Source organism: Coptis chinensis, chromosome 3 (assembly GCF_015680905.1).
Source record: "Coptis chinensis isolate HL-2020 chromosome 3, ASM1568090v1, whole genome shotgun sequence".
Lineage (NCBI taxonomy): Eukaryota > Viridiplantae > Streptophyta > Magnoliopsida > Ranunculales > Ranunculaceae > Coptis > Coptis chinensis.
This window is the reverse complement of record NC_141458.1, coordinates 107055778-107078098: the sequence shown is the minus strand read 5'-3', so window position 1 is coordinate 107078098 and position 22321 is coordinate 107055778. Positions and strand designations below refer to the sequence as shown.

The window sequence follows — 22321 nt, the reverse complement described above, 5'->3', positions numbered from 1 at the left end:
CGGTGAGATATCCGATATTTTAGAAACTTTGGACTAGTCACCAAAAAAACCAAGATATCCGATATATCCAATATATCTCGGTTTTTGGGTACACCGATATATTAACCGATATCGAAATTTTGGGCCTTGCTTTTAACCGTGTAATCCCCATATTTATGCGGCCACCAGAAGGTCGTATCTTCTCTTCCTTCAGAAGTGAGTGGGATGGACATGATTCTTCTGGCATAATCAGGTGGCCATACCTCCGTAATCAGCCTTGTGTCCCATTGTCTGGTAACTGGGTCAATGAAGTCACAAACTCTATCCTGTACACAATCCCTGGGTTTATCAATTAGAGGCGCCGTAATTGGGGTGTCGAATCCATCATTGTCTTTCCAAGCCCGAATGGAAATGTCATCTCCCACCGCCATCTCCTTCCCAAGATAATAAAATTTCTTGTGTAGTGCAGGGTCCTCCAAGTTGTTGATGCAGATGAGGTTAAATGTGCATGCATAAAATGTTGCCTCCGGAAGTACTTATCCTTCATTTGAGTTGCCCACAGAGATTGAGGATTACATAATTCCCATGCCTTCTTTCCCAGCAAAGCTAAGTTTTGCATTTGAAGATCTTTAATACCTAACCCTCCGCAATTAATTGGTGAGCATGCAAGATCCCATGAGAAATAATGCATCTTTCTTTCTTCCGTCGTATGGGCCCAAAGAAAATTTCTTCTTATCTTATCCATCTCTTCAATAATATTCACCGGAATTTGAATGCATGACATAACGTGTGTAGGCAAAGCAGAAAGGACAGAGTTAATCAAAGTAAGCCTTCCACCTTTAGACAGTAAGCTCGACTTCCAAGACGCTAATTTGTTGTTGAATTTCTGCATTAATGGCAAGAAGTGTTGTCTCTTATTCCGCCCATTAAACACCGATGGAATACCCAGATAGGTTGGAAAGTGAACAGTGCAAGGCGTTCTGAAAATCCGGTGGAACATTCTAGAATCTCTGTTTGGTAGTCTCTTATTATGAATGAATTGAGACTTTTGTCGATTTAAACTTTGACCTGAGGTAGCACAATATCTTTGCAGACACTTGTCGATTTCTATGGCTTCTTCAATTTTCCCTTTCCCAAAAATAATGGTGTCGTCAGCATACATTAGATGAGTGATTGGCAAATTGTGTCTGGATAATTTGATTCCATGGATTAGTCCCTGCTCTTGCAGTCGATTAAGATTGAGCGAAAGGACTTCAGCACACAGGACAAACAAGTATGGCGATATAGGATCGCCTTGTCGCAAGCCACGAGTAGGGGAGAAGAAACCATGAGGAGATCTGTTAAGCATAATAGAGAAGGTTGGACTCCTCACACAGAACATCACTTTTTGTATCCAATCATCATTGAACCCATATTTATTCAAAACCTCCTCCAGAAAAGGCCACTCAATTTTATCGTAAAGCTTTATCGCATATCCAAATTTTAGCCCAAAACATTTTGCCTTTGTATTTGACTTACCCCGATAACATGAAACGCCTGGAGTGTGCAAGCGAGCATTATCCTGGATTGATCTTCCCGGTAAGAACGCACTTTGTTGAGGGCCAACTATTCGCTGTAAAATCGGTCTCATCCTCTGGACAATAATCTTAGCAATAATCTTGTAGCTTACATTAGTTAAGCTAATAGGCCTGAAATGGTCAGGCGCTGAAGGGTGGGGTATTTTTGGAATCAAGACAATATTGGTATGGTTTATTTCTTTAGTGAAGGTGCCTGCATGAAAGAAATGTTTAACCAGGCTGATTATCTTCTCATTCACTTCCTCCCAATATGTCTTGTAGAAAACAGCTTGGAACCCGTCAAGCCCTGGCACTTTGAAGGAACCAATATTTCTGACTGCATTTGAAATCTCCTCATTTGATACCGCCCTGATTAGGGAGTCATTATCTGCTTGCATCACCAGCGGTTGGATCACTTCCATTAACTCACCATCATAGACAGGTTCAGATGTGGAAAGCAGATTTGAAAAGTATTGTACAAGATGATCACCAATCTCCAAACGTTATGTTAAAACCTCCCCATTCAGCTTCACTAATGCTTTATATCGCTTTCTTCTCGTCGCTTATCACCACTGTATGGAAGTACTTTGTGTTCAATTCACCCATGCCATACCAGTCGTGTCGAGCCTTTTGTCCCCAGTGTGTATCCTTTAGTTTTAGTAACTCTTTATACTCCAACAGCAGGCGTTGTTCCTGGTTGAGTTGTTCTTCAGTGGGAAAAATGCATCTATGTTGTTGCGCTTGGCACTCTGTTAACATCTTATCAAGCTGCTTTAATTTCACATCCAAGTTCCCAAAACAATTGTGATTCCACTCAATAAGATCTTTCCTACAAGCTGATAGATTTCGACAGAAAGAGAAGGAAGGAGAACCCGAAAAACCTCTTGTCATAGCGTTGCGTACTACATTCTTGCATCTCGCATCTTGAGTCCACATCATTTCAAACCTGAATGGTCTTTTCAATTTTTGTTTAGCTGAATCTAAACTCAAATGTAACATCTTGTGATCAGATTCAAGAGTAGCATTATGGAATAACATAGCATTAGGAAATATATCCCTCCATTTGCTTGAACACAGGGCACGATCCAATCTTTTTGAAACTCTATTGCGGAAGCACTGGTTATTTGTCCATGTAAAAGTTGATCCCACAAAACCAAGATCCATCAGTCGACAATTTTGTATCATATCAGTGAATGGTTGGCATTGCCATTGGAACACTGGACGACCACCTCTTTTTTCTTCTCTATACAAAATATCATTAAAATCTCCAGCACATAACCATGCTTGATCATTTCCAGGATTTAAGGTTTCCATCATTTGCCATTGTGCTTTTCTTGTAGAAAAATCATTATTACCATAGATGCCAGAGAAATACCAACAAGGTGAGCTGATTTCATTAATTTTAACATGAATGATCCAATCATCTACATACACAATGTTAAGGTCTACATCAACATCCCACAAAAACCATAAACCCCCAGACATTCCTCTTGCTGGACAAACATAAGATTGATATCCACCTTTAACCATTCTAAGTAATCTACTAGATTTAGTCATACTCGCCTTAGTTTCAGACAAAAAGATAAATTTTGGTCTCAGTTTCTGTATTGAATCATTCAACCCTCTTATTGTCGAGGGGAGACCAATGCCTCGACAGTTCCACACAAGGCAACTCATGGCTTCTTTGGGAGTTGTTTGTGGGCAGCTTCCTTCACCGTCCGGTATGGATTACGCCTACCGGAAAAGCCACTGGAATTACCATTAGAAGAGAGGGAGTTTTCATCACCAGCAACATTCAGAGATGATTTGCGCCTAGGCTCTCTGTCTCGAAACATGCTCCCTTCAAACTCTTGATGCTGAATAATCCTTAACTCAGTACTCTCTGTATTTGCAGTTCCAAATTCAATTTCTTGTCTCTTGTAGTGCATGGAATTTTCATCACCTAAAGCAGTATCAGTATAGTCAGACAAGTCCACAAAAGGTATGTTAATGGGATTATTAAACATTTCCTGTGAAGTACTGATGAAGGAAGTATAAGGCAATGAGGTCAGTTGCTGAACATGTATTTCCGGAGAGAGTCCCAGAGATCTTGGGGAAAAGGTATCTAGATTAACTGGGTTAGAGTTGATATTCCAATCATTACTAGTACCAGCATTGTGTCCAGCCTTCAGAGTTGTTCCAACATCTCTTCCAGAGGAGCTGACTTCCATGATCATTGGGCCTTTATCTCTCCCATCCCTGTGTTGCATATGAAGGTCTAGATTTTCCTGTCCATCGAGAACAGATTCAATATCATTGCCATGTCTCGGAATCTCAAAAATCCTGAAAGGGTGGTGCACTCTTGGAAGCTCATAAGGGTTAATCATCGACACTTCAAACACTGGACGATCAGTCATGAGTTTTGGAAACAGCCTTGTTTTTGGATTATACAGTTCAAAACGTAGTCCAGATGAAGTGAACTGTGGCTCTAAACCAAGATCAGCGTCTGCTATGTTACATGAGGCTTGATGATGACCAATGAATCCACATTTGAAGCAACACACTGGTAAAAACTCATACGAGAATTGGATCCATTCGACTCCATTAATTGGTTCCGGAAGCTTGAATCCTGGTGGGATTGGATCATGAATATCCATCAAAGCCTTGACTCGAGTTAGCTGAGAAAAATCATTAAACTTTGGGTACAACTCCAGATGCATCAATTGATTTGGAGAGAAACAGCCTGAATCAATTAGGTTTCCTTCAACAATTTCCCTATCCTGGAATAGTTCAGGGAAGTTAACTAGTTGAACCCAAACATAAAACTTGTTGAAGTCAGGTGCCTGGTTATCCTTCATCTCCATCCAAGGCACAATTTGTAAAATATGCTGAGAGACAATCCAAGGTTGAGCCTTTAAAATTATTTCAATTTGATGTTGATTCTCTAGCCAAACTTGATAAATATCCCCTTTGTACAAATGCATTTCAGTAATCTTAAAAGGAGCCCAGGTTCTCGTTGATCTTCGGTTACCATCCTCTTTTTCTATGCAAACCCGCAAGTTGAAAACTTGTCGTCCACAGTCCACTCCACAAAAGTATTAATAAATACACACCACATCAACCCAAAAATAGACCGTGCTAATTAAATGCTAAAGCTGTTAAGTTTGAAACACATCAAACTAAACTGCCACGTCACTTGCACTTCCTCTCCATTGTACAAAACCATGCACAAAAAATTTCTTACAACCAAACACCTCAAACTCATAAACACCCATCTTTGGTTTATACTCAAAATCTCATCAGAACCATAGAGCCTGATTTAACGTCCATAAAAGCTACCCATTGTTTAGCTTTTAAGTTAGGTGCACTGACAGACCTACACACCGCCACTTCTCTACTTGTTCTATATGCTAGAGCTTCTCATTTAAGCTCATCTTGGAAACTGTTTGTAGAAATGCATACAAGAGATGTTATCTCTTGGAATGCAATGATAAATGCATGTGTTTGTAACCAACGTTTTCAGATTGCATTGGAGTTGTTTTGGGAAATGAGGTGGAAAGAAACTAGTGGTGTTGATTCGACGACGTTGGTTATCGTTGTATCTGCGTTATCACGTATGATTGACTTGAAACGAGGTCGAGTAGTTCATTGTTTGAGTTTGAAATATGGGATGGGTTCTGATTGTTTTCTGTGTAATTCTCTTGTAGACATGTATGCTAAGTGTGGCGAGTTAGGTTCTGCGGAATGCGTGTTTGAGGGTATGGAATTTAGAGACTCTTCCTCTTGGAATTCGATGATGAGTGGCTGTGCTTATAATGGGTATCCTGAGAGGTCATGGAGTTATTTTAAGGACATGGGCTTGTATTATGGTTGTGTTCGAGTTGATAATTTTAGTCTCTCATGTACTATCTCTGCTTGTTCTAGTTTGGGTGACCTACAATGTGGACAAACAGTTCATGGGCTTGCAATCAGATTGGGATATGAGGAGACTGCCAACATTTCGATTGGGAATGCCCTTATTTCGTTATATTCACAATGTGGGGATATCGAAGATGCAGAGCTCGTGTTCAATAAAATGGTTTATAAGCACGATGTTGTTTCATGGAATTCAATGATTCATGGGTTTGCCACAAATGGGATGATTTTAGAAGCCTTTAGTCTCTTGCATGAAATGCAACATACATGGTCTGTTCATCCCGATTTGGTGACGTTGATTTCAATTGTTCCACTCTGTACGGAATTTAACCTATTACGAGAAGGAAGAAGTGTTCATGGATTCATAGTCAGGAGGAAAATGAGATTGGATTTGTCTTTAAAGAACAGTATTATGGACATGTACTTGAAATGCAACATTCTTAAGCCGGCAGAACTCATGTTCACAATTTTGCCCGAAAGAGATCTCATCTCATGGAACACGATGATTGCAGGGTACTCTCACAATGTGTGCTCAGTTGAAGCTCAAGGTTTGTTCCAAGAGTTGCATCGTTCAGGACCTTCATGCAACGAGTTGTCTCTGTTGGCTGTTCTCTCCTCTTGTGATTCATTTGAGGAGCTTGAGTTTGGTGAGTCGGTTCATTGTCTACATCTTAAATTGGGGTTCTCAAACAATTTCCTGGTAACCAACGATTTAATGTTCATGTACATAAATTGTGGAGACGTGATAGCGTCCTTGGCATTGTTGCGGAATATTTCAGATGTTGCCGATATTGTTTCTTGGAACACTATCATAGTAGGATGTGCATGGAATGGTTATTCTCATGAAGCGCTAGAAACTTTCAACCAAATATGTTGCAGTTCCTACACAAGCCCCGACTCTATTACCTTTGTAAACGTTGTATCAGCATGTGGTGATCTGCAGTTCCTATCAGCTGGGCGATCTCTACATGGTTTCACAATTAAAACTCCAGTGGAATTAGATGTTCGTGTGAGAAACTCGTTGATAACAATGTATAGTAGATGTAAAGATGTTGAAAGTGCAAGATTAGTGTTCAATGCCAGTTCCTTTCGTAATCTATATTCATGGAATTGCATGATATCTGGTTTGGCTCAAAACAAGGATGGTCAAAGAGCATTAGAACTATTTCATCTCTTTGAATATGAACCAAATGAGATTACAATTGTCAGCATACTCTCCACTTCAACTCAGACTGGATCTCTAAGGCATGGGAAACAAATCCATGGTTATGTGTTCAGGTTTGGAGTTCAACAGAATCTATTTATATCAACTGCCCTTATGGATATGTACAGTAAATGTGGCAGATTAGAACTTGCCATTCATCTATTTAAAGATTCACCAGAGAAGTCAGTTGCATCTTGGAACTCCATGATCTCTGCATATGGGTTCCATGGTCAAGGTAAGGAAGCGATCAAGTTGTTCAGTGAGATGTGTGAGTCTGGGACTAGTCCAACAAAAAGCACTTTCATCAGTCTGTTATCTGCTTGTAGTCATTCTGGGCTCTTAGAAGGACGCTTGTATTATGAACTCATGTCCACAGAATTTGGGGTGGAACCAACTATTGAACATCATGTTTGCTATGCGGATATGCTCGGTCGAAGTGGGAAACTTAGTGAAGCTTACGAGTTTATCAAGGATATACAACCTCAACAGCAGGCAGGTGTCTGGGGGGCACTTTTAAGTGCTTGCAAGTATCATGGAGACATAAAGATGGGGAAACAAGTTGCGGAACATCTCTTCAATATAGATCCTGAAAATGCTGGATATTATGTTTCTTTATTCAACATTTACACAGCTGATGGAAGGTGGAGTGATGCAATGGACATTAGGAAAAACTTTCAAGACAGGATGTTGAGAAAGCCCCCGGGTTATAGCCTTATTGACATTTGTTCAGGATGAGGCCATATATCACACATATTTAAGGGTTGGTGATTTTCTAGCTTGTGTTTTTGGTGCGTTAGTTCCAGGCGCAGCAAAACAACAGTAGTAATTGGTGATGTAGTGCAGTGGAAAGTTTTCGTAGCACCACTTGTACACCATGAAAAAACTTGTGTGAGTGCCTCTAAGCTCTCATCTGTTCTTTTCTTGTACTATTTATGGACCCGTTCCCCTTGCTTCTATTTGAAACTAAGCTACAAAGCATCCATGGCATACAATGTATCCTGGAAGCTGCAAGTCTCTTTTACTCATGACGCCTTTCCTCTGATTCATCCTCTTCCCCATTGCTGATGCTTGCATTTGTTATCATAGCACGGGAGCTATCAACACTTGATCTTCATCAGCTTTTTCAGGTTCAAGGACACAGGAGACTGTCTTGAACTCTACATAACTGACATCCCTGCTCAAAGCCAAACTCACGGATGGGATTCCTCCTTGCTCACAAGATGTCCAGATCCGACCATTCTGATATAGCAAAGACGGTCTACACTTTCTACAAGATCCAAGGCACTAAAAACAACACTCTTACCTTCTCCAAACTCCATAGTTGATAAATCATCCTATGACTATCTTCTGAAAGTCCAGAATCTAGTCACCATTACTGTTCAATCATCTATGTAAAGTCTTGATAAAGAGACCAGTTCTTGATTGGTGTGTCTACTAGTCAGAAAAAAAGGTTTTTCGCCTGTTTCTTGATTGGTTTTTTTTATAAGAATAAACAGACAGGTTGTTGTACCCATAGTCCCATACTCAAAGCAGGAGTCTTAAGGTATTGCTCGACGTTTCAGCGCAATGTTGTCTTTCTAGTATACTCACCTTGCATTGGATATCTTAAGTGCCTCTGATAATTATGTTGATGCTTATCAACTCCAGGTGGTAACTGTAAAACCGTACTTTGTTTTTAGGGAGATATTACTGATTATTATGGGCTTTCTTGTGTGCTTGATTTATCTGTATTAGAACATTTGGATTAATTAGATCTGATCACAATGTACTCTCTCTCTCTCTGATGTGAATTAAAGGGCGGAAGCAACTTCAATCAACACACTTTTAATCCGAAAATCACTACTAAATTCTCATTAAATCAACCCCGTACTTTTGTCTTCTTTATACAATCTCCAAATAATCCTAATTAGGAACCAACAACTAAAATGGATAAACCCTACTAAAATACGAATTACTAAGATAAACTAAGTTACTAAATACACTAATTCCATCACTCTCTCTCTTCTTTTTTTCTCCTGTTTATATGGTCCCCCTGGATAGAACTAACACACATGGTCCAGGATACTATCTCTAAGTCTTGCTTGAGGCTGGGAAGGAATATCACCACTCATTATTCTTTATATCAAATATCTCTGTTGGTATCAACCAGAAAATGATGAATGAATATGATGAAAATTCATTTAAGGTAATACGATTAATCACTTTTTACATTAATCATCTTATAAAGTAAATTTTAGGAAAAATTGTCCTAACTGTGGTCTATCATCTGTGTTTTGGATCTTTCAAGATTGAAGAAGCCACCATAAAAGAAATTCAATCAGCTTTCCAACAAAACAAACTTACTTCTAAACAGCTAGTCCAGTACTACCTTGATGCCATTCAAAAGTTGAATCCTACACTCTGTTCAGTGATTGAAGTTAATTCAGAAGCTCTCTCCCAAGCTGCTAAGGCTGACAATGATCGGATACTTCCTGGTGGGTGTGGGTGTGGGTGTTCCTGTGGCATGGAAGGAATTCCTGTATTGCTTAAAGACAATATTGCCACCAAGGACACGCTCAACACTACGTCTGGTTCCTTTGCACTCCTTAATTCAGTTGTTCCTCGTGATGCTGGTGTTATCGATCGGTTGAGAAAGGCAGGTGCCATCATATTGGGTAAAGCTGGGCTTTCTCAGTGGGCGAACTATAGGGGTACAAATGCCCCAGATGGATGGAGTGCAAGAGGTGGTACTGTGAAAGTAAGTTCACTGAATCTACTTCTTTGATTTAATTTTTTAAGATCTAAAATAGATGCTTAGAGTTTTGTCGCCAGTTATTTTGTGACGACAAGTTTTAAGATACTAACATTGTGCATCTTCGGTGCTGAATGTAACCAGAACCCATATGTGCTAACAACAGAACCAGGTGGTTCAAGCACAGGATCCGCCGTTAGTGTTGCAGCCAATTTAGTGACAGTTTCTCTTGGCACTGAAACGAACAGATCAATCATCGAGCCTTGTAGTCTCAGTTGCGTCGTGGGAATCAAACCAACTTTGGGCCTGACTAGTAGGTCAGGGGTGGTACCTATCAGTCTTAGACAGGACACTGTTGGGTAAGCAGCATCTTATACTTCTTATTGAGATGCTATAGTTTACTGAATGATGGAATGCTCTAGACTATAATTTCAATATGAGTCTAAGAGTGAATTCATTTCACAATAATGTAAAACCTTTGATTTAATAGAGAAAAGTCTTTGTAAAACTATAATAGAACTCTCTGTGCTTTGTACCAATACAGTTTTCCCTAGTGAACCAAGCAGGCAAGCATGGCCAAAAATAGATTTCTATACCTATAATTTTTATTTTTATTTTGGATAACCTATTTATGTATAGAGGATGTAGCTACAAACCAAACAGTTGCCACCTAAGTATGTTGCCACCTAAGTAGTGATGTCACAGAACACCTCAATGAATTCTCTCTTGCGCATTTGTCACCTAAGCAGTGATGTCACAGTCCACTTGGGCTCATGGCTAACATCACCAGCACAAACGGTAATTGACCATGGAACCATTAATAGCTCTAGAGAAATTAGGTAGGACGGCTATTGGCGCCGGCTGGCGGCTGCGTAAGGCTAAAATAGTTACGAGTTAAAACTCCTTAGTTGAAGCTATATGGGGTTCACAAACAAAAGTTCCAAGGTGCATAGCTTTGCTGAACTGAACGACGACTTTTCTTTGACAGGCCAATTGGAAGGACAGTATCGGATGCAGTGTATTTACTGGATGTGATTGTTGGTTATGACCCAAGAGATGATGAGATGACCAAGGAGGCCTGCCAATATATTCCCCTTGGTGGATACAAACAGTTTCTCAAAACTGATGGGCTTAGTGGAAAAAGGCTCGGGAATATGTGGCATATTTTCAAGGTGATATACGACGATCCTACTTCCCCGGTTCCTGCTGTTTTTCAGAGACATATAAATACCATGAGGTAAGGGAAAACCTTAGTATGGCATGTTTGGTAAAATCATAACAGTTGGGTTGCAGTTGTTGGCATTACTCGGTTTAGATAATTCTAAGGCTCTATTAACATTAGCATTTCTTGGTTTGTGCTGATAATGCTAGAAACAATGGTGCTGTTGTTGTAAATGACCTGGAATTAAACAACTTCCAAAAAATTATGGAAGGAAGTGAAGAAGCTCTAGCTCTTAAGTACGAGTTCAAGCGTGATCTCGGCGTCTACTTTTCCAACTTATTGAAATCTCCAATTAAATCATTGGCAGATGCAATTGCTTTCAATATCGCCAACTCAGACAAGGTGAGTGGTTAATAAAAGTGTATTTTCATTAGCATCTGCATTACCTGAGGGTCTTTTGCGAGACTCGAACAATTTTAGTATGAACAACGAATCAGCTAACCATCTCTTCTGAGCCGGATTTTATAATGCCAGCACAAATACTTGTTAGTCCTTCGTTGTATTTGGTATCTTTTTACTCTTGATACAATATTTGCTTACTTAGGGAAAAAAAAAATTATTTGGTAAGCTGACTAGTATATTTATCTTTACAATTTGCAGGAGATGACGAATAAATATAATCAAAGCAAGTTCATAGATTCTGAGGAAACTAAGCTTCCATGTAGTGAGTACACAGCGGCGCTCAGTGAGTTAACCAAGCTCTCAGAAGAAGGCTTTCATAAACTTATGAGAGATAATAGCTTGGATGCAATGGTGGTGCCGGAGTTCCTTGGGGCTAGCATCTTGGCAAATGGAGGATACCCCGGCATCATTGTCCCGTCTGGCTTTGATGAAGAAGGGGTGCCTTTTGGAATATTGTTTGGTGGACTTAAAGGATCTGAGCCAAAGCTTATAGAGATTGCATATGCATTTGAACAAGCTACCAAAATTAGGAAGCCACCATCGATTCAAGTTTAAGCTATAAAGATCTTATATTACCTGATACTCAGTTGCAAGTTTTTATATCAACATGTTTACGTCTGATGCTAAACTTATTATTCTTTTCCTTTCTTAGGAAATAATCATGGTAAAACACTTGTTCTAACACACCACATATAACAAGATTGATATCTTTTCACCATTCGTCTTTTGTGACTTCGTATTTTATATAAAACTGTGGTAGTATGAAGTCATGAACAGGCAGAGTTTTCAAGACCCCACTTCAAGAATTTTATAGTCTTAACTCTTAACTCTCAAGTACGCAGTCAGTAAGACAACAATCAAGTTATTTTTCTTGTAAAACCCCCTTGAGGACCAAATGGGTGGCTCTGAAGCGTGTCTACTATAAGTTAAAATAACTTCTTAGAGCATCTTTAGGAGAGCTACTAAAAAAACACTAAAATTTTGAACCAAAAAAACACTAAAATTTTGAACCAAAAAAACACCAAGCAACTTTAGAGCAACATCAAAATTTCACCAAGCAACTATGCGGTTTTGCCAAAACCGCGTCATATAACCCACGCGGTTTTATCAAAACTGCGTCACTAAAGCCCAACTGACAGGCCTAGGCCCACACAGTTTTCAGAAAACCGCGCGATGTTCAAAACACCGCGTGCTACTTCTATATAAACAAGTCCAAAACTGCGCGGTTCAGTCACTTTCACCTCTTCTCACAATTATAAAACCCTCTCCTTAGTTAAAAAAAAACAAAAACCTACATAAACTCTTAAAATTTGATATGGATCATTTTGAACCTTTCGACAGTGATGATTGGCGATTACCGCATGACATTGGCAATGAACCCGAGGAAGTAGAATCTGATTGGGAAGAACCAGGGATGTCGCACCGACTAATAGAAATCCCTATATACTGGAGTATCAGATGAACGACTTCGATTGGCAATTTGCACCTGGAGAAGCACTTGATATGGAAGTTGTGTCTTCTACACGTGATACAAAACACGTGTCGAAAGTGCGATGGCTAATACTCGAGGTAATTAATTAGTTTTGATTAAATATTTTGAATATTAATTAGTTGAGTTGGACCAATTAATTATTTATCTTATACGCATTATTTTTTTTCATAATATCAGCATGTTATTGACTACCGAGTTAGATTGGCTTTACATGGTGTTAGAGAGTGGTGGAAGGTTATTAAGAGTTTGGTTGACTTTGTACATATTAGAGATAGTATTTTGTATACACCTTTGGGTCTTTTGGTTGATGTGGATTATGAGAAGGCTGATTGGGCAGTAGTCATAGCTTTAGTAGAAAGATGGTGGAATAGAACTCATACATTTCATTTCCCTTGTGCGGAGTTAGGGTTCACACCACTAGACTTCACTATGATTTCTGGGTTGAATATCGATATAGGTCAACCGATACCTTTTCATACAAATTATTAGAATATGGATAGTATGCTTATGAGTTTTTCTCATTTGGGTGCGGATGCTTATGATTTTTCTAGTATTAAGCTATCTCATATTAAGACTGCATATATGGACCCCCTCTTAGATCCTGATACACGAGCGGAGTTAGCTTTGACTATTCTACCTGGTAGTAAGGGTGCTGATGTATATGTTAGGGCTTTTTTGATATTTTTTATTGGGCATGTTCTGTTTCTCAATGGTCATTCTACAGTACAACTGGGATATTATGCTTATGTATCTGATTTGCATGCTATGAGAGATTATGACCTGGGTAGCTCAGTATATGTCACATTGATAGCGGCGTTAGATAAAGCTTCACGGACATTCGGAAGTAGAAGTCCTCAGATTGCAAGATTCACAGGACTTTTAGAGATTTGGTTTTATGAGTACTTTTGAACTCTTTGTCCTAACATAGACATGATTCGATGACTAATTGCCCTTCTAGATTTGGTAGTTGGTCAAGGCCTCAACTTGACTCGTAACAAAACCCCGAACCAAATATCCCCATGCGATTAGAAATAATGTCCGTATGGCTTGTGCTTCGAGATTGATATTAGATCATTGTCATCTATTGAGTGGAGACCTTGTCGTTTGACTATCGCCTTTGACATCCAATTAATGCGGCATGCTTGTGTGTTGTCACGTCCGCGAGTTGTATATGGGATGAGGGGCAAAAAAGGAGGCATATTCTATCCACGATATTTGGGCCATATGGTTTGGTGGTTGTGGCGGAAAGGATGTTGGAGGCGATGATCTCCTTTTCTCATATTTGGCGTTATGGAGTTCCATGTGCTCCCATGCGGATGTTAGTGATCCATGACCAAACCCGTAAATGGGTAAACAATTCAAGTTCATGAAGTTCATATCGGTGGTGGTCCTTGGCCATATCGTCTTCTTTTTGTTGATTGAGATTCAGGTGGACCAAATCCAGATTTACAAGAAATGAGTTATTATAAATTGTGGAACCGATGTCTCCATGGGTCCGTTGTTGCCCCAGATGGTCGGTCTAGAAAGGTACCGCTATAACTTCGAGTTTTGGTGCAAAATGGGCCTGGAAGGGATGAGATGTGAGCTATCGTATTCCTCATCCACCAAACAAGGCTGACCTATTTACAACCCACAATCTCTGAATGCATATCATCCAAATTTGGAAAAAAATGTATGCGCGGTGGTTCCTCGGATGTTTGCGCCTTGCCCTGTGTGGACCTGATGGGGAGGCTACTTAGATTTCCATTCCCGAGGTGCCTGCGTGCTTTCGTTGCCATGAGTTAGAGCCGCTAGATTGATCGATATACCACGGTGAGTTTAGTTATTTTATTTTTCTTATTAATTATATATATATATATGTCGAGCTGTTAATGTATTTTCTTGGATTTTCAGTGAGATTGTTGGAATCATGTTGAAAGAAGATATGAGAACCATATTTGTATGTTTGATGGGATGAGGGACTTCCATGATCTGATCGGATTATATCATTATAGCCAAGAAGGGAGGAGGCATATTCTCAAACATATCGGCAATCCCAACATTTGTTCGCATTTACCATACGAGACTTTCAAAAGCCAGCACGAGAATATTCAAAAAAATGTACCATGCTTGGTAACAACATCAAGGATATAAGGAACTTCAAATTGTATTCAGGTAGTTAACCTTCATGCGACGAGAGAATATCTTGATTCTCGGGTTAGGAACTTAGAGGAGCGAAATTAGGAATATCCAAATAGAGAGGAGAGGGATCAAGTGGTAAAAGCGTAAGAAGAGAGCTAAATAAATTTGATGTAATATGATAGGTTTTGGATCATTTTTATATTATATGATTATATCATAATCATAGATTTTGGACTTTATAATCGTAATCATAATCATAGGTTTTTAATTTCTTTAATTTTTTTCAATTTTGAATCACAATTCTTAATTTCTTCAATTGCACAATTATTAATTTCTTAACTTCTATGCAAAACTCATAATTTTTCAAGTTCTATGCACCACATTTCTAATTTTCATAAAAAAAATTCTTTCTTTATTTGATTTTGCCAACTGTCTTCTTAAAATCAGGATCTGCACCAGTTTTGGAGCCACGTTTTCACATAGTTTGGTTGAGATTGAACCCATGCTAAAACATGAAAAAGTAAGCGGTTTTGACACAACACCGGCTTTTGGTTGGCAGAAAACAGTCGAAATCAGTTTCTCAAGACTGAGTGACTTGATACAACATCAAACCTGGAACCAAATATTGGCCGATTTGGTGTTTGGTTTGGTGTTTTCATCAACACGTAGCTCTCCTAAAATTGAAAAAACACCAAATTGTTGGAAATTTGGTGTTTGGTGCTAGGTTGATATCGCTCCTAAAGATGCTCTTACGGCGCTACTGTGTATAGTACGCTGCGAGTAACCCCTATACTTCGTACACCTCCTTCCTCCTTTCTTATTACAAAATTTTGCCTACTAAAAACAAAAAAAATAATCCTATGACTACCTCTAAATCCCAGGGTACTCCCCAAGATTGTCATCTACTCGCCATCAATGTTCAATAATCTAAAAAAAAATCTCTCTAAAGGTTTACTCTTTTCTTCGACTCTGGGTAAATCTGGACTGTTGTTACTTCTTTTAATCGCTACAAGAAAGGTTTTTGTACCCATAGTCCCAAGTCAAGTTAGGGAGTTGAATATTTCGGGTTAGTGAAGGCATGCACGAAGAACACATCTAAACAGTATTTCTTGCATACATTTGATGAATGAAGCTTATGTAATCCGTTGATTACGACATTCAGACGCACAATTTCACAGGACTTTAGAAGGTACCACAAGGTAATAACATCTATATAAATGCCCGAGCTCAAATTGATGGAAGTTTAATAACTTAATTATTTAACCAAAAGTAAAACCGTCAAACACAAGGAAGAACCTTTGCAAAGTACATACGTCTGCATTGCTTCCAAGATAATTTATTTCATAATTATTATGTTTTACAGACCAACAGACAGCTGATCTTACTTTTATTCTCAAACACAAACTTTTAGCTGGTGACAGTCTCTCTAGCTGAACTACCACTATAAGTCAGTTCACGGTTTGTTTTTCCTAAATGTCTTGAAATGCCCAGCTTTCCTCTAGCCTGTATTGAAACATTAAAATGAAGTAAAATAAACTGAGAATAATGAGAATAAATTATACGGTAATACAAGTGCGAGATAGTATTTTCAAGCAGGCAAAGGAAAAATTACCTAAAGACAGACCCTGATCGAGTGTGCGCAGATGCTGCCCAATGGGAAAATCAGCTGTGGGGTAACACCGACAAGAATGGAATTTCCATAGCAGAAAAACATGCCCATACAGATCCTCTGTAATTAAAAGAAATACCTGCAAGAGATGGAAAGGAAACTTAGGATGGCATGTACATGCATCTAGAAGTGCAACAAAGGGAGTGTCAGCGAGCATGACCTGCATGCAAATTTTTAGTAGTAGTATGTAGGCCCTTGTGCACTTAAACCACTTTGTGAGAAGGCACCTAGCCAGCCTCAACAGAACAACACGCCCATTTCGATATTCTGTAACTAACAGAATCACCTGCAAGAGATAGAAAGGACAACCAGGGTAAAATTTACATGCATGGAAGCTGCTTTAACTGTGACAAAGGGAAGGGAAAGGTGAGCAAAACCTGTGCACCAAAGCTGCCTTAATTGTCAAGATGGTAATAGGAACCACAAGACTTTTGGTCCCTGTCTTTTGTGGATCCCAATTTGTTGATTCGTGGGCGATGATTAGTTGGGTCCTTCCTAAATGTAATATTCAATTGCTGCATATAGTAGGATCCGAAGTAAGTTTTAAAGAAAACATTGAGAAACCGGTAGATACAAACAAAAATATAACCATGTTAGACAGCATCTATACTGACAATGTGGCAAAAAATGATATAGAGAGCTAAGTCAAGAGACTATCTTCTTCACTATCTGTTGAGGTCGCAGTGAAAATCTCGGAATCAACAGACCCGGGTATACACATTTTGTGTAAATGGAGGCATATACATGAGTAACAGTAACATGATCTTAACATAATGACATTTAGGATCCAAGAGAGACCAGAGAAGTATATAAAGTGAAAAGTGACAGATTAGATCCTCTTTATATATATATATATATATATATATTGCTATTATTGTACCATCCTTTATCCATGTTTCATCAGTATAAATATGAAGGTTCATCTTTTATCAACAAGGAAAATGACAAACAGTAAATAGGTTAAGAAAGAAAGGCTCACAGATAAGAAAGAGTTCATCCCCGTCAATAAAGATTGTGGAGCATTTGCAGTACAATTCACAGATGGTCTCCCTTCAAAAAGAATAACTCTGTCTGCGAGGTAAGTTGCCATTATGAAGTCATGCTCAACAACAAAAGCAGTCTTCTTAGCATGGAGGATAAACCTCTTTATGACCTTTGAAGCAACAAGACGTTGCTCTGAATCAAGATAAGCACTTGGTTCATCTATCAAGTATATATCAGCAGGCTGCATCACACCAAAAGAAATGTCACAGGATGCACAATCAGTAAGTAGGCTTTATTTGGGAGGCAACCTATAGATACTCTACACTGATCTTTTGGTTCCTCCCCGTCACCTAAGCAGAGAAGTTCGTGTCACCATTTTCCCCCTCTCTCACTTTGGGTGTCACTTTTTATTTATTTATTTAAAATCATAGAGAGGTACTGTCAACATAAGCGTTGTTGAATTTGAAGTCAAAGGATGATAACAGTTTCCATTTTCCAATAAATACCAAAGATTGATCAAGAGTCGGATTGAAAATGCATCAAGTTCTCTAGTCTAATTAAGGGGAGACTGGGAGAGTATACGTATCAATCTTATGCAAGGATTAAATCCAGATCAATGTATTTCTATTACAGTAAAGAATGAGTACTGGAGCCAAAATTCGACATATTTTGAAAGTTGCATGCCTCTCAGATGGGTTTAAGGCCACGAAAAGCATTTGGTCTGGCACTGTCCTTTTCCTGCCATACTTGAATAATTTTTTTTATATTAACTGCAAACTAAAGATGATATAAATGACAGACAAAGAACCACATAATAACGAAAAGCTACTTGTTCAAAAGAATCCACAACTAGTGAAACACAAGTGTAAAAATGAATAAGTGTGCACCTTCCCAAGGCAAAGACATAAAGCAACTCTTTGTAATTCCCCTCCAGAAAGATTGTCAACTATTTGATCCATCAATTGCTCAATTTGAAGAGGTTTCATGACGTCTGACTTAAACTGAGGATCTTGGCATGAATTATAGATTTTTCGATGGAGCAAGTCCTTCACGGTAGATTCAAACTTCCGACCGAACGTCTGAGGCTTGTAAGAAATATTAAATCCTGTTATTTCCATCTCGGAACCGACTTCATCAGGTTTCAAAATACCAGCCTGCAGATCGAACAAATTAAGTTAATGAGACAAATAATACATTTCAAATCAATGTCAATCCGGTATTTAAGCGTGCTGCAACCAAAAAAATAATGCAATGCCATTCACATTGACCATGAATACCACTTTATTCTAGAAATATAAGAATGGTAAGAAAGTGTACCAGCATGCGGATGAATGTTGTTTTCCCTGTTCCGTTCTCACCAAGCATTACAACAATTTGGGAATCAGTAAATTCACCCTCCATCACACACAGTGAAAATTTGCCTCTAGTTTTACACATGCTTGGGTATCTATATCGTGTATATGATTGAATTTCTTCTGCACTTTCTTGTGGACTTTCGGAAACCTAGCATAATTTGGAAATAAATAAACAACAAGGCATCAGAAAACCAGGATTACAACAGCAGACATATGGCACAAGAGGGAATGTATACCTTGAATGTAATTGACTCTTCCCTGAACCGAAGATTTTCAGTAGGAACAAATCCAGCCAAAAAGGCATTAATTCCTTCTCTAACAGTAAAAGGACGAGTCACAACTCCATACGCTCCGGGTTTCCCATATAAGCAGCAAATGGAATCAGACAAGTAATCTAGGACACTGAGGTCATGCTCCACCACAATTACATAACTGAAGATGAAAACACAACATAGTCATAATATTGCTTTGTGCAGTAACATTTTTGTAGGGAAACACAAGCACTGAGACACACAGAGAACCAGAAAAAAAAAAAAAAGGATAAAACAAACACAAGCAAATTCAAGAGCGAAGCAAACAAGACCTGCCAGGTGTGACCAAAGACCGAATGACTTCGGCAGCTTTAAGCCTTTGTCTTACATCAAGATAACTGGAAGGCTCATCAAATATATACGTATCTGCTTTCTCTATAGCAACCATAGCGATAGAAAACCTCTGCAGCTCTCCACCAGATAAATCACATACTTTGCGATCCATAATCTCATTCAGCTCAAGATCATCACAGAATTTCACCTTCATCTCTGTATCCTCCTTTTGGTCCAGCATTTGCCTTACAGTCACTTTCACTTCTTTTGAAATGTGGTCAATATTCTGGGGCTTGATGCTCACCTATTTAACACAACATATTAAGTTACAGAATTTGGAAGAATGATCCTACAGTTTATAACCATCTAAAGGGGGAGAGCGAACCTTCATTTTGTCTTCCAGAATACGAGTAAAATAGTTTTGAAGCTCAGATCCTCGGAAATAAGTCAATATTTCCTCCCAAGTAGGAGGATTCTGCAAAAGGAATACATGACAAAATTATACTCTATGCCAAATAAAGGACTCAACACCAATGAAAAAGGATCAAGACAATTAAATTACATCAAAACGACCCAAATTTGGTTTAAGCTTCCCAGCCAAAATTTTAAGAGCAGTAGACTTGCCAATACCATTCGATCCAACTAAACCAAGAACTTGTCCAGGTCTGGGTTCCGGCAACCTGTAAAATAAACCGTTCAGTCTTCTGCACTAAATAATAAAAACAATAATACAGCTTCCAATCATCAATAATGTGACATACTAACCTATGCAGCTTAAAGGTGTTAGTGCCATAACGATGAGTCGTCTCTTTGTCTAACTCTCTTGGCAAATTGATGATCTGAATGGCGTTAAATGGGCATTTCTGGTACAAAACACAAAAAAAAAAACAATTTGTCACATACTACAAATCATTATGTTAAAAAAAAAAAACATTAATAAACATACCTTGACACATATACCACATCCAACGCACATACTCTCCGAGATATAAGCGACAGTGGATTTTGGAGTGACTTCAATACACTGTTTACCTACAGCAGCACATGACAAGTATTTCAAGTAAATCAATAATTTAATAAAACTTGTATACAATATTGAAAACAATCCGGTCTAGAAAACGTGCTGAAATTCCAAAAATTATTGATACCAGTTCTGACGACGGGGCAGTTTCTCATGCATTGTTGATTGCACTTTTTAGGTTTGCAACGATCCGGATTGACGATAGCAATTCGACTCAATTTATCACCACCCATCTTTAATTACGTTTTTTCTTCCTTCGTTGCTGAAAGAGAGGGGGACTGGAAACTGATGTTGATGAGTTTCTTTTCTTTGTCAACAAGTTTCTAATTAAACCTTGTTTTTGTCTGATTGCAAAGCACTAATATATCTCTCACTCAATCTGTCAATCAATCTCACACAAATCACTCACAAAATAGCTCACCCTAATTTAGTTTCTCTATATGTGTTATCATAAAACTCAAGTTTCTCTTATACGAAATACAAGTCCCACCGGTAATTGAGATATCCAAATAATTGGATATCCAAATATTCGAATCCAATTTGAATTTGTATTCGAAAAATTGGATATAATTCGAAAATTTCAGATATCGGATTCGGATAATTTTTTATATCCGAACTGGTTTCGGATACTACCATATCTACATCTAAAAATATCCGATCCGATTTAAAAAATTAATAGTTATTATATATAATTAATTTATTAATTTATTATTATATAAAATATTATATAAAATTATAAACTAATAATATAAAACTATAATAACAAAATAATAATAATAAATGACATATATATATATATTTATAATAGTTTTTATAGTGGTAAAATGAATTATTCAAAGCAAATAAAATTTTAATTAATATTAATTTTCGGATATCTGATTTGGATAAAAAATTTAATATCTGTCGGATTCGGATATCGGTATAAATTTTCGGATTCAAATACAGACATATCCGAATCCGAACCTATCCGTTTGCACCCCTTGGAGAGCGATCATGTCATGTGTAGTAGTTTTGAGTTATTTTTGCAACCGTTTTGTTTCAAGACATGAAGCCTTATCCAAATCGGTTTTGGTTTTGATAACCATTAGTTCATAGATTTAGTTATGTACTAGGACTCTATAAGTGGAGTTGGTTATCATAACCAACTACTACACATGATTTTATCTCAATCGGTTTTAGTTTCCCTTTGCTTTAGGACTTGCATTCCATTTTTTCTAGCCTATATAAATAGGACCCATTCTTAGAGTTTTATGATCACATATTAGAGATAAACTTGAGAGCATAGATTACAAATTAGGTGAGCTATTTTGTGAGTGCTTTGTGTGAGATTGATTGAGAGAGATATATTAGTGTTTGTAACTACTTCTTGATAATAGTGAATTTCTTGATAATGTGAATTTGTGGATTAAGACAATTACCTAACCACGTATATCTGTGTGTTCCTCTTCTTTGTTTATTTCTTCTGAGTTTTCTAGATTTTAAATTCGTCGTGTTGGTTAGGGTAGATCTCTAACAAATGGTATTGGAGCGTAAGGTTTTACTGTGAATTTTGGGTATTGATTGTTCTTGTGTGAGCAATGGCGAATGACAAAGAAAAGCTGAAGATCGAAAGTTTGACGGAACAAATTTTGGATTTTGGAAGATGCAAATTGAAGATCATCTATATCAAAAAGATATATATCTTCCATTGATGGGATCCAAACCTAAAGCAATGGCTGTGGATGTTTGGAATATGCTTGACAGAAAGGCACTTGGTACAATTCGGTTATCTAAAGGAAGTCGGTAGTATTCAATATCAAGGCGAGAAGACCATTGTGGATCTCATGAATGCTCTCTCTGCTATGTATGAACAACCCTCTGCTGCTAATAAGGTACATCTTATTATAAAGCTCTTTACTTTAAGGATGTCTGAAGGAGATTCGTTCAAGGAACATCTCAATAAGTTCAACAAGACCAGGGATCAGTTAGAGTCTGTTGAAATATCTTTTAATTAGTGATGAAGTTAGAGTTTTGGCCATTCTTGGTCAAATGCCAGCAAGCTGGAAAGCTACAGTTGATGCCATCAGTGGCTCTGCAGGTAAAACTAAGTTGAAGTTCGATGATGTAG

General features: G+C 38.1%; 4 protein-coding genes across 4 annotated transcripts; 2 read left to right on the top strand and 2 right to left on the bottom strand.

Moving 5' to 3' along the window:
• Positions 1 to 2075: 2075 nt before the first annotated feature.
• LOC147512679 (uncharacterized) lies at positions 2076 to 3065 on the bottom strand. Its single transcript, XM_086598768.1, has one exon. It carries the CDS (start codon positions 3063 to 3065, stop codon positions 2076 to 2078), a length of 990 nt encoding a protein of 329 aa, XP_086454894.1.
• A 1903-nt stretch (positions 3066 to 4968) lies between these two features.
• LOC147512678 (pentatricopeptide repeat-containing protein At4g19220, mitochondrial-like) lies at positions 4969 to 7368 on the top strand. Its single transcript, XM_086598767.1, has one exon. It carries the CDS (start codon positions 4969 to 4971, stop codon positions 7366 to 7368), a length of 2400 nt encoding a protein of 799 aa, XP_086454893.1.
• A 1103-nt stretch (positions 7369 to 8471) lies between these two features.
• Positions 8472 to 11706, top strand: LOC147512677 (putative amidase At4g34880). The gene is made up of 6 exons (XM_086595708.1): positions 8472 to 8818; positions 8921 to 9370; positions 9509 to 9723; positions 10353 to 10601; positions 10736 to 10928; positions 11187 to 11706. The coding sequence occupies exons 1-6, from the start codon at positions 8786 to 8788 to the stop codon at positions 11541 to 11543; spliced, it is 1497 nt and encodes a 498-aa protein (XP_086451834.1). The 5' UTR covers positions 8472 to 8785; the 3' UTR covers positions 11544 to 11706.
• A 4127-nt stretch (positions 11707 to 15833) lies between these two features.
• Positions 15834 to 20756, bottom strand: LOC147512676 (ABC transporter E family member 2-like). The gene is made up of 14 exons (XM_086595706.1): positions 20342 to 20756; positions 20140 to 20225; positions 19959 to 20056; positions 19756 to 19873; positions 19579 to 19668; positions 19193 to 19497; positions 18846 to 19041; positions 18572 to 18757; positions 18142 to 18408; positions 17250 to 17495; positions 16648 to 16785; positions 16431 to 16556; positions 16214 to 16349; positions 15834 to 16104 (listed from the first exon to the last, which is right to left on the bottom strand). Exons 1-11 carry the CDS (start codon positions 20445 to 20447, stop codon positions 16666 to 16668), a joined length of 1818 nt encoding a protein of 605 aa, XP_086451832.1. The 5' UTR covers positions 20448 to 20756; the 3' UTR covers positions 15834 to 16104; positions 16214 to 16349; positions 16431 to 16556; positions 16648 to 16665.
• Positions 20757 to 22321: the final 1565 nt, after the last annotated feature.

Bases quoted from the DNA above. Each gene is read 5' to 3' on its own strand.
- LOC147512679 (XM_086598768.1), bottom strand. From the start codon at position 3,065: ATGGTTAAAGGTGGATATCAATCTTATGTTTGTCCAGCAAGAGGAATG.
- LOC147512678 (XM_086598767.1), top strand. From the start codon at position 4,969: ATGCATACAAGAGATGTTATCTCTTGGAATGCAATGATAAATGCATGT.
- LOC147512677 (XM_086595708.1), top strand. From the start codon at position 8,786: ATGATGAATGAATATGATGAAAATTCATTTAAG. The intron at 8,819-8,920 runs GTAATACGATTA...GGATCTTTCAAG, and splicing joins ATGATGAAAATTCATTTAAG to ATTGAAGAAGCCACCATAAA. The intron at 10,929-11,186 runs GTGAGTGGTTAA...TACAATTTGCAG, and splicing joins ATATCGCCAACTCAGACAAG to GAGATGACGAATAAATATAA.
- LOC147512676 (XM_086595706.1), bottom strand. From the start codon at position 20,447: ATGGGTGGTGATAAATTGAGTCGAATTGCTATCGTCAATCCGGATCGT. The intron at 18,409-18,571 runs GTACACTTTCTT...TTCGATCTGCAG, and splicing joins CAACATTCATCCGCATGCTG to GCTGGTATTTTGAAACCTGA. The intron at 17,496-18,141 runs GTGCACACTTAT...GGTGTGATGCAG, and splicing joins TATGTCTTTGCCTTGGGAAG to CCTGCTGATATATACTTGAT.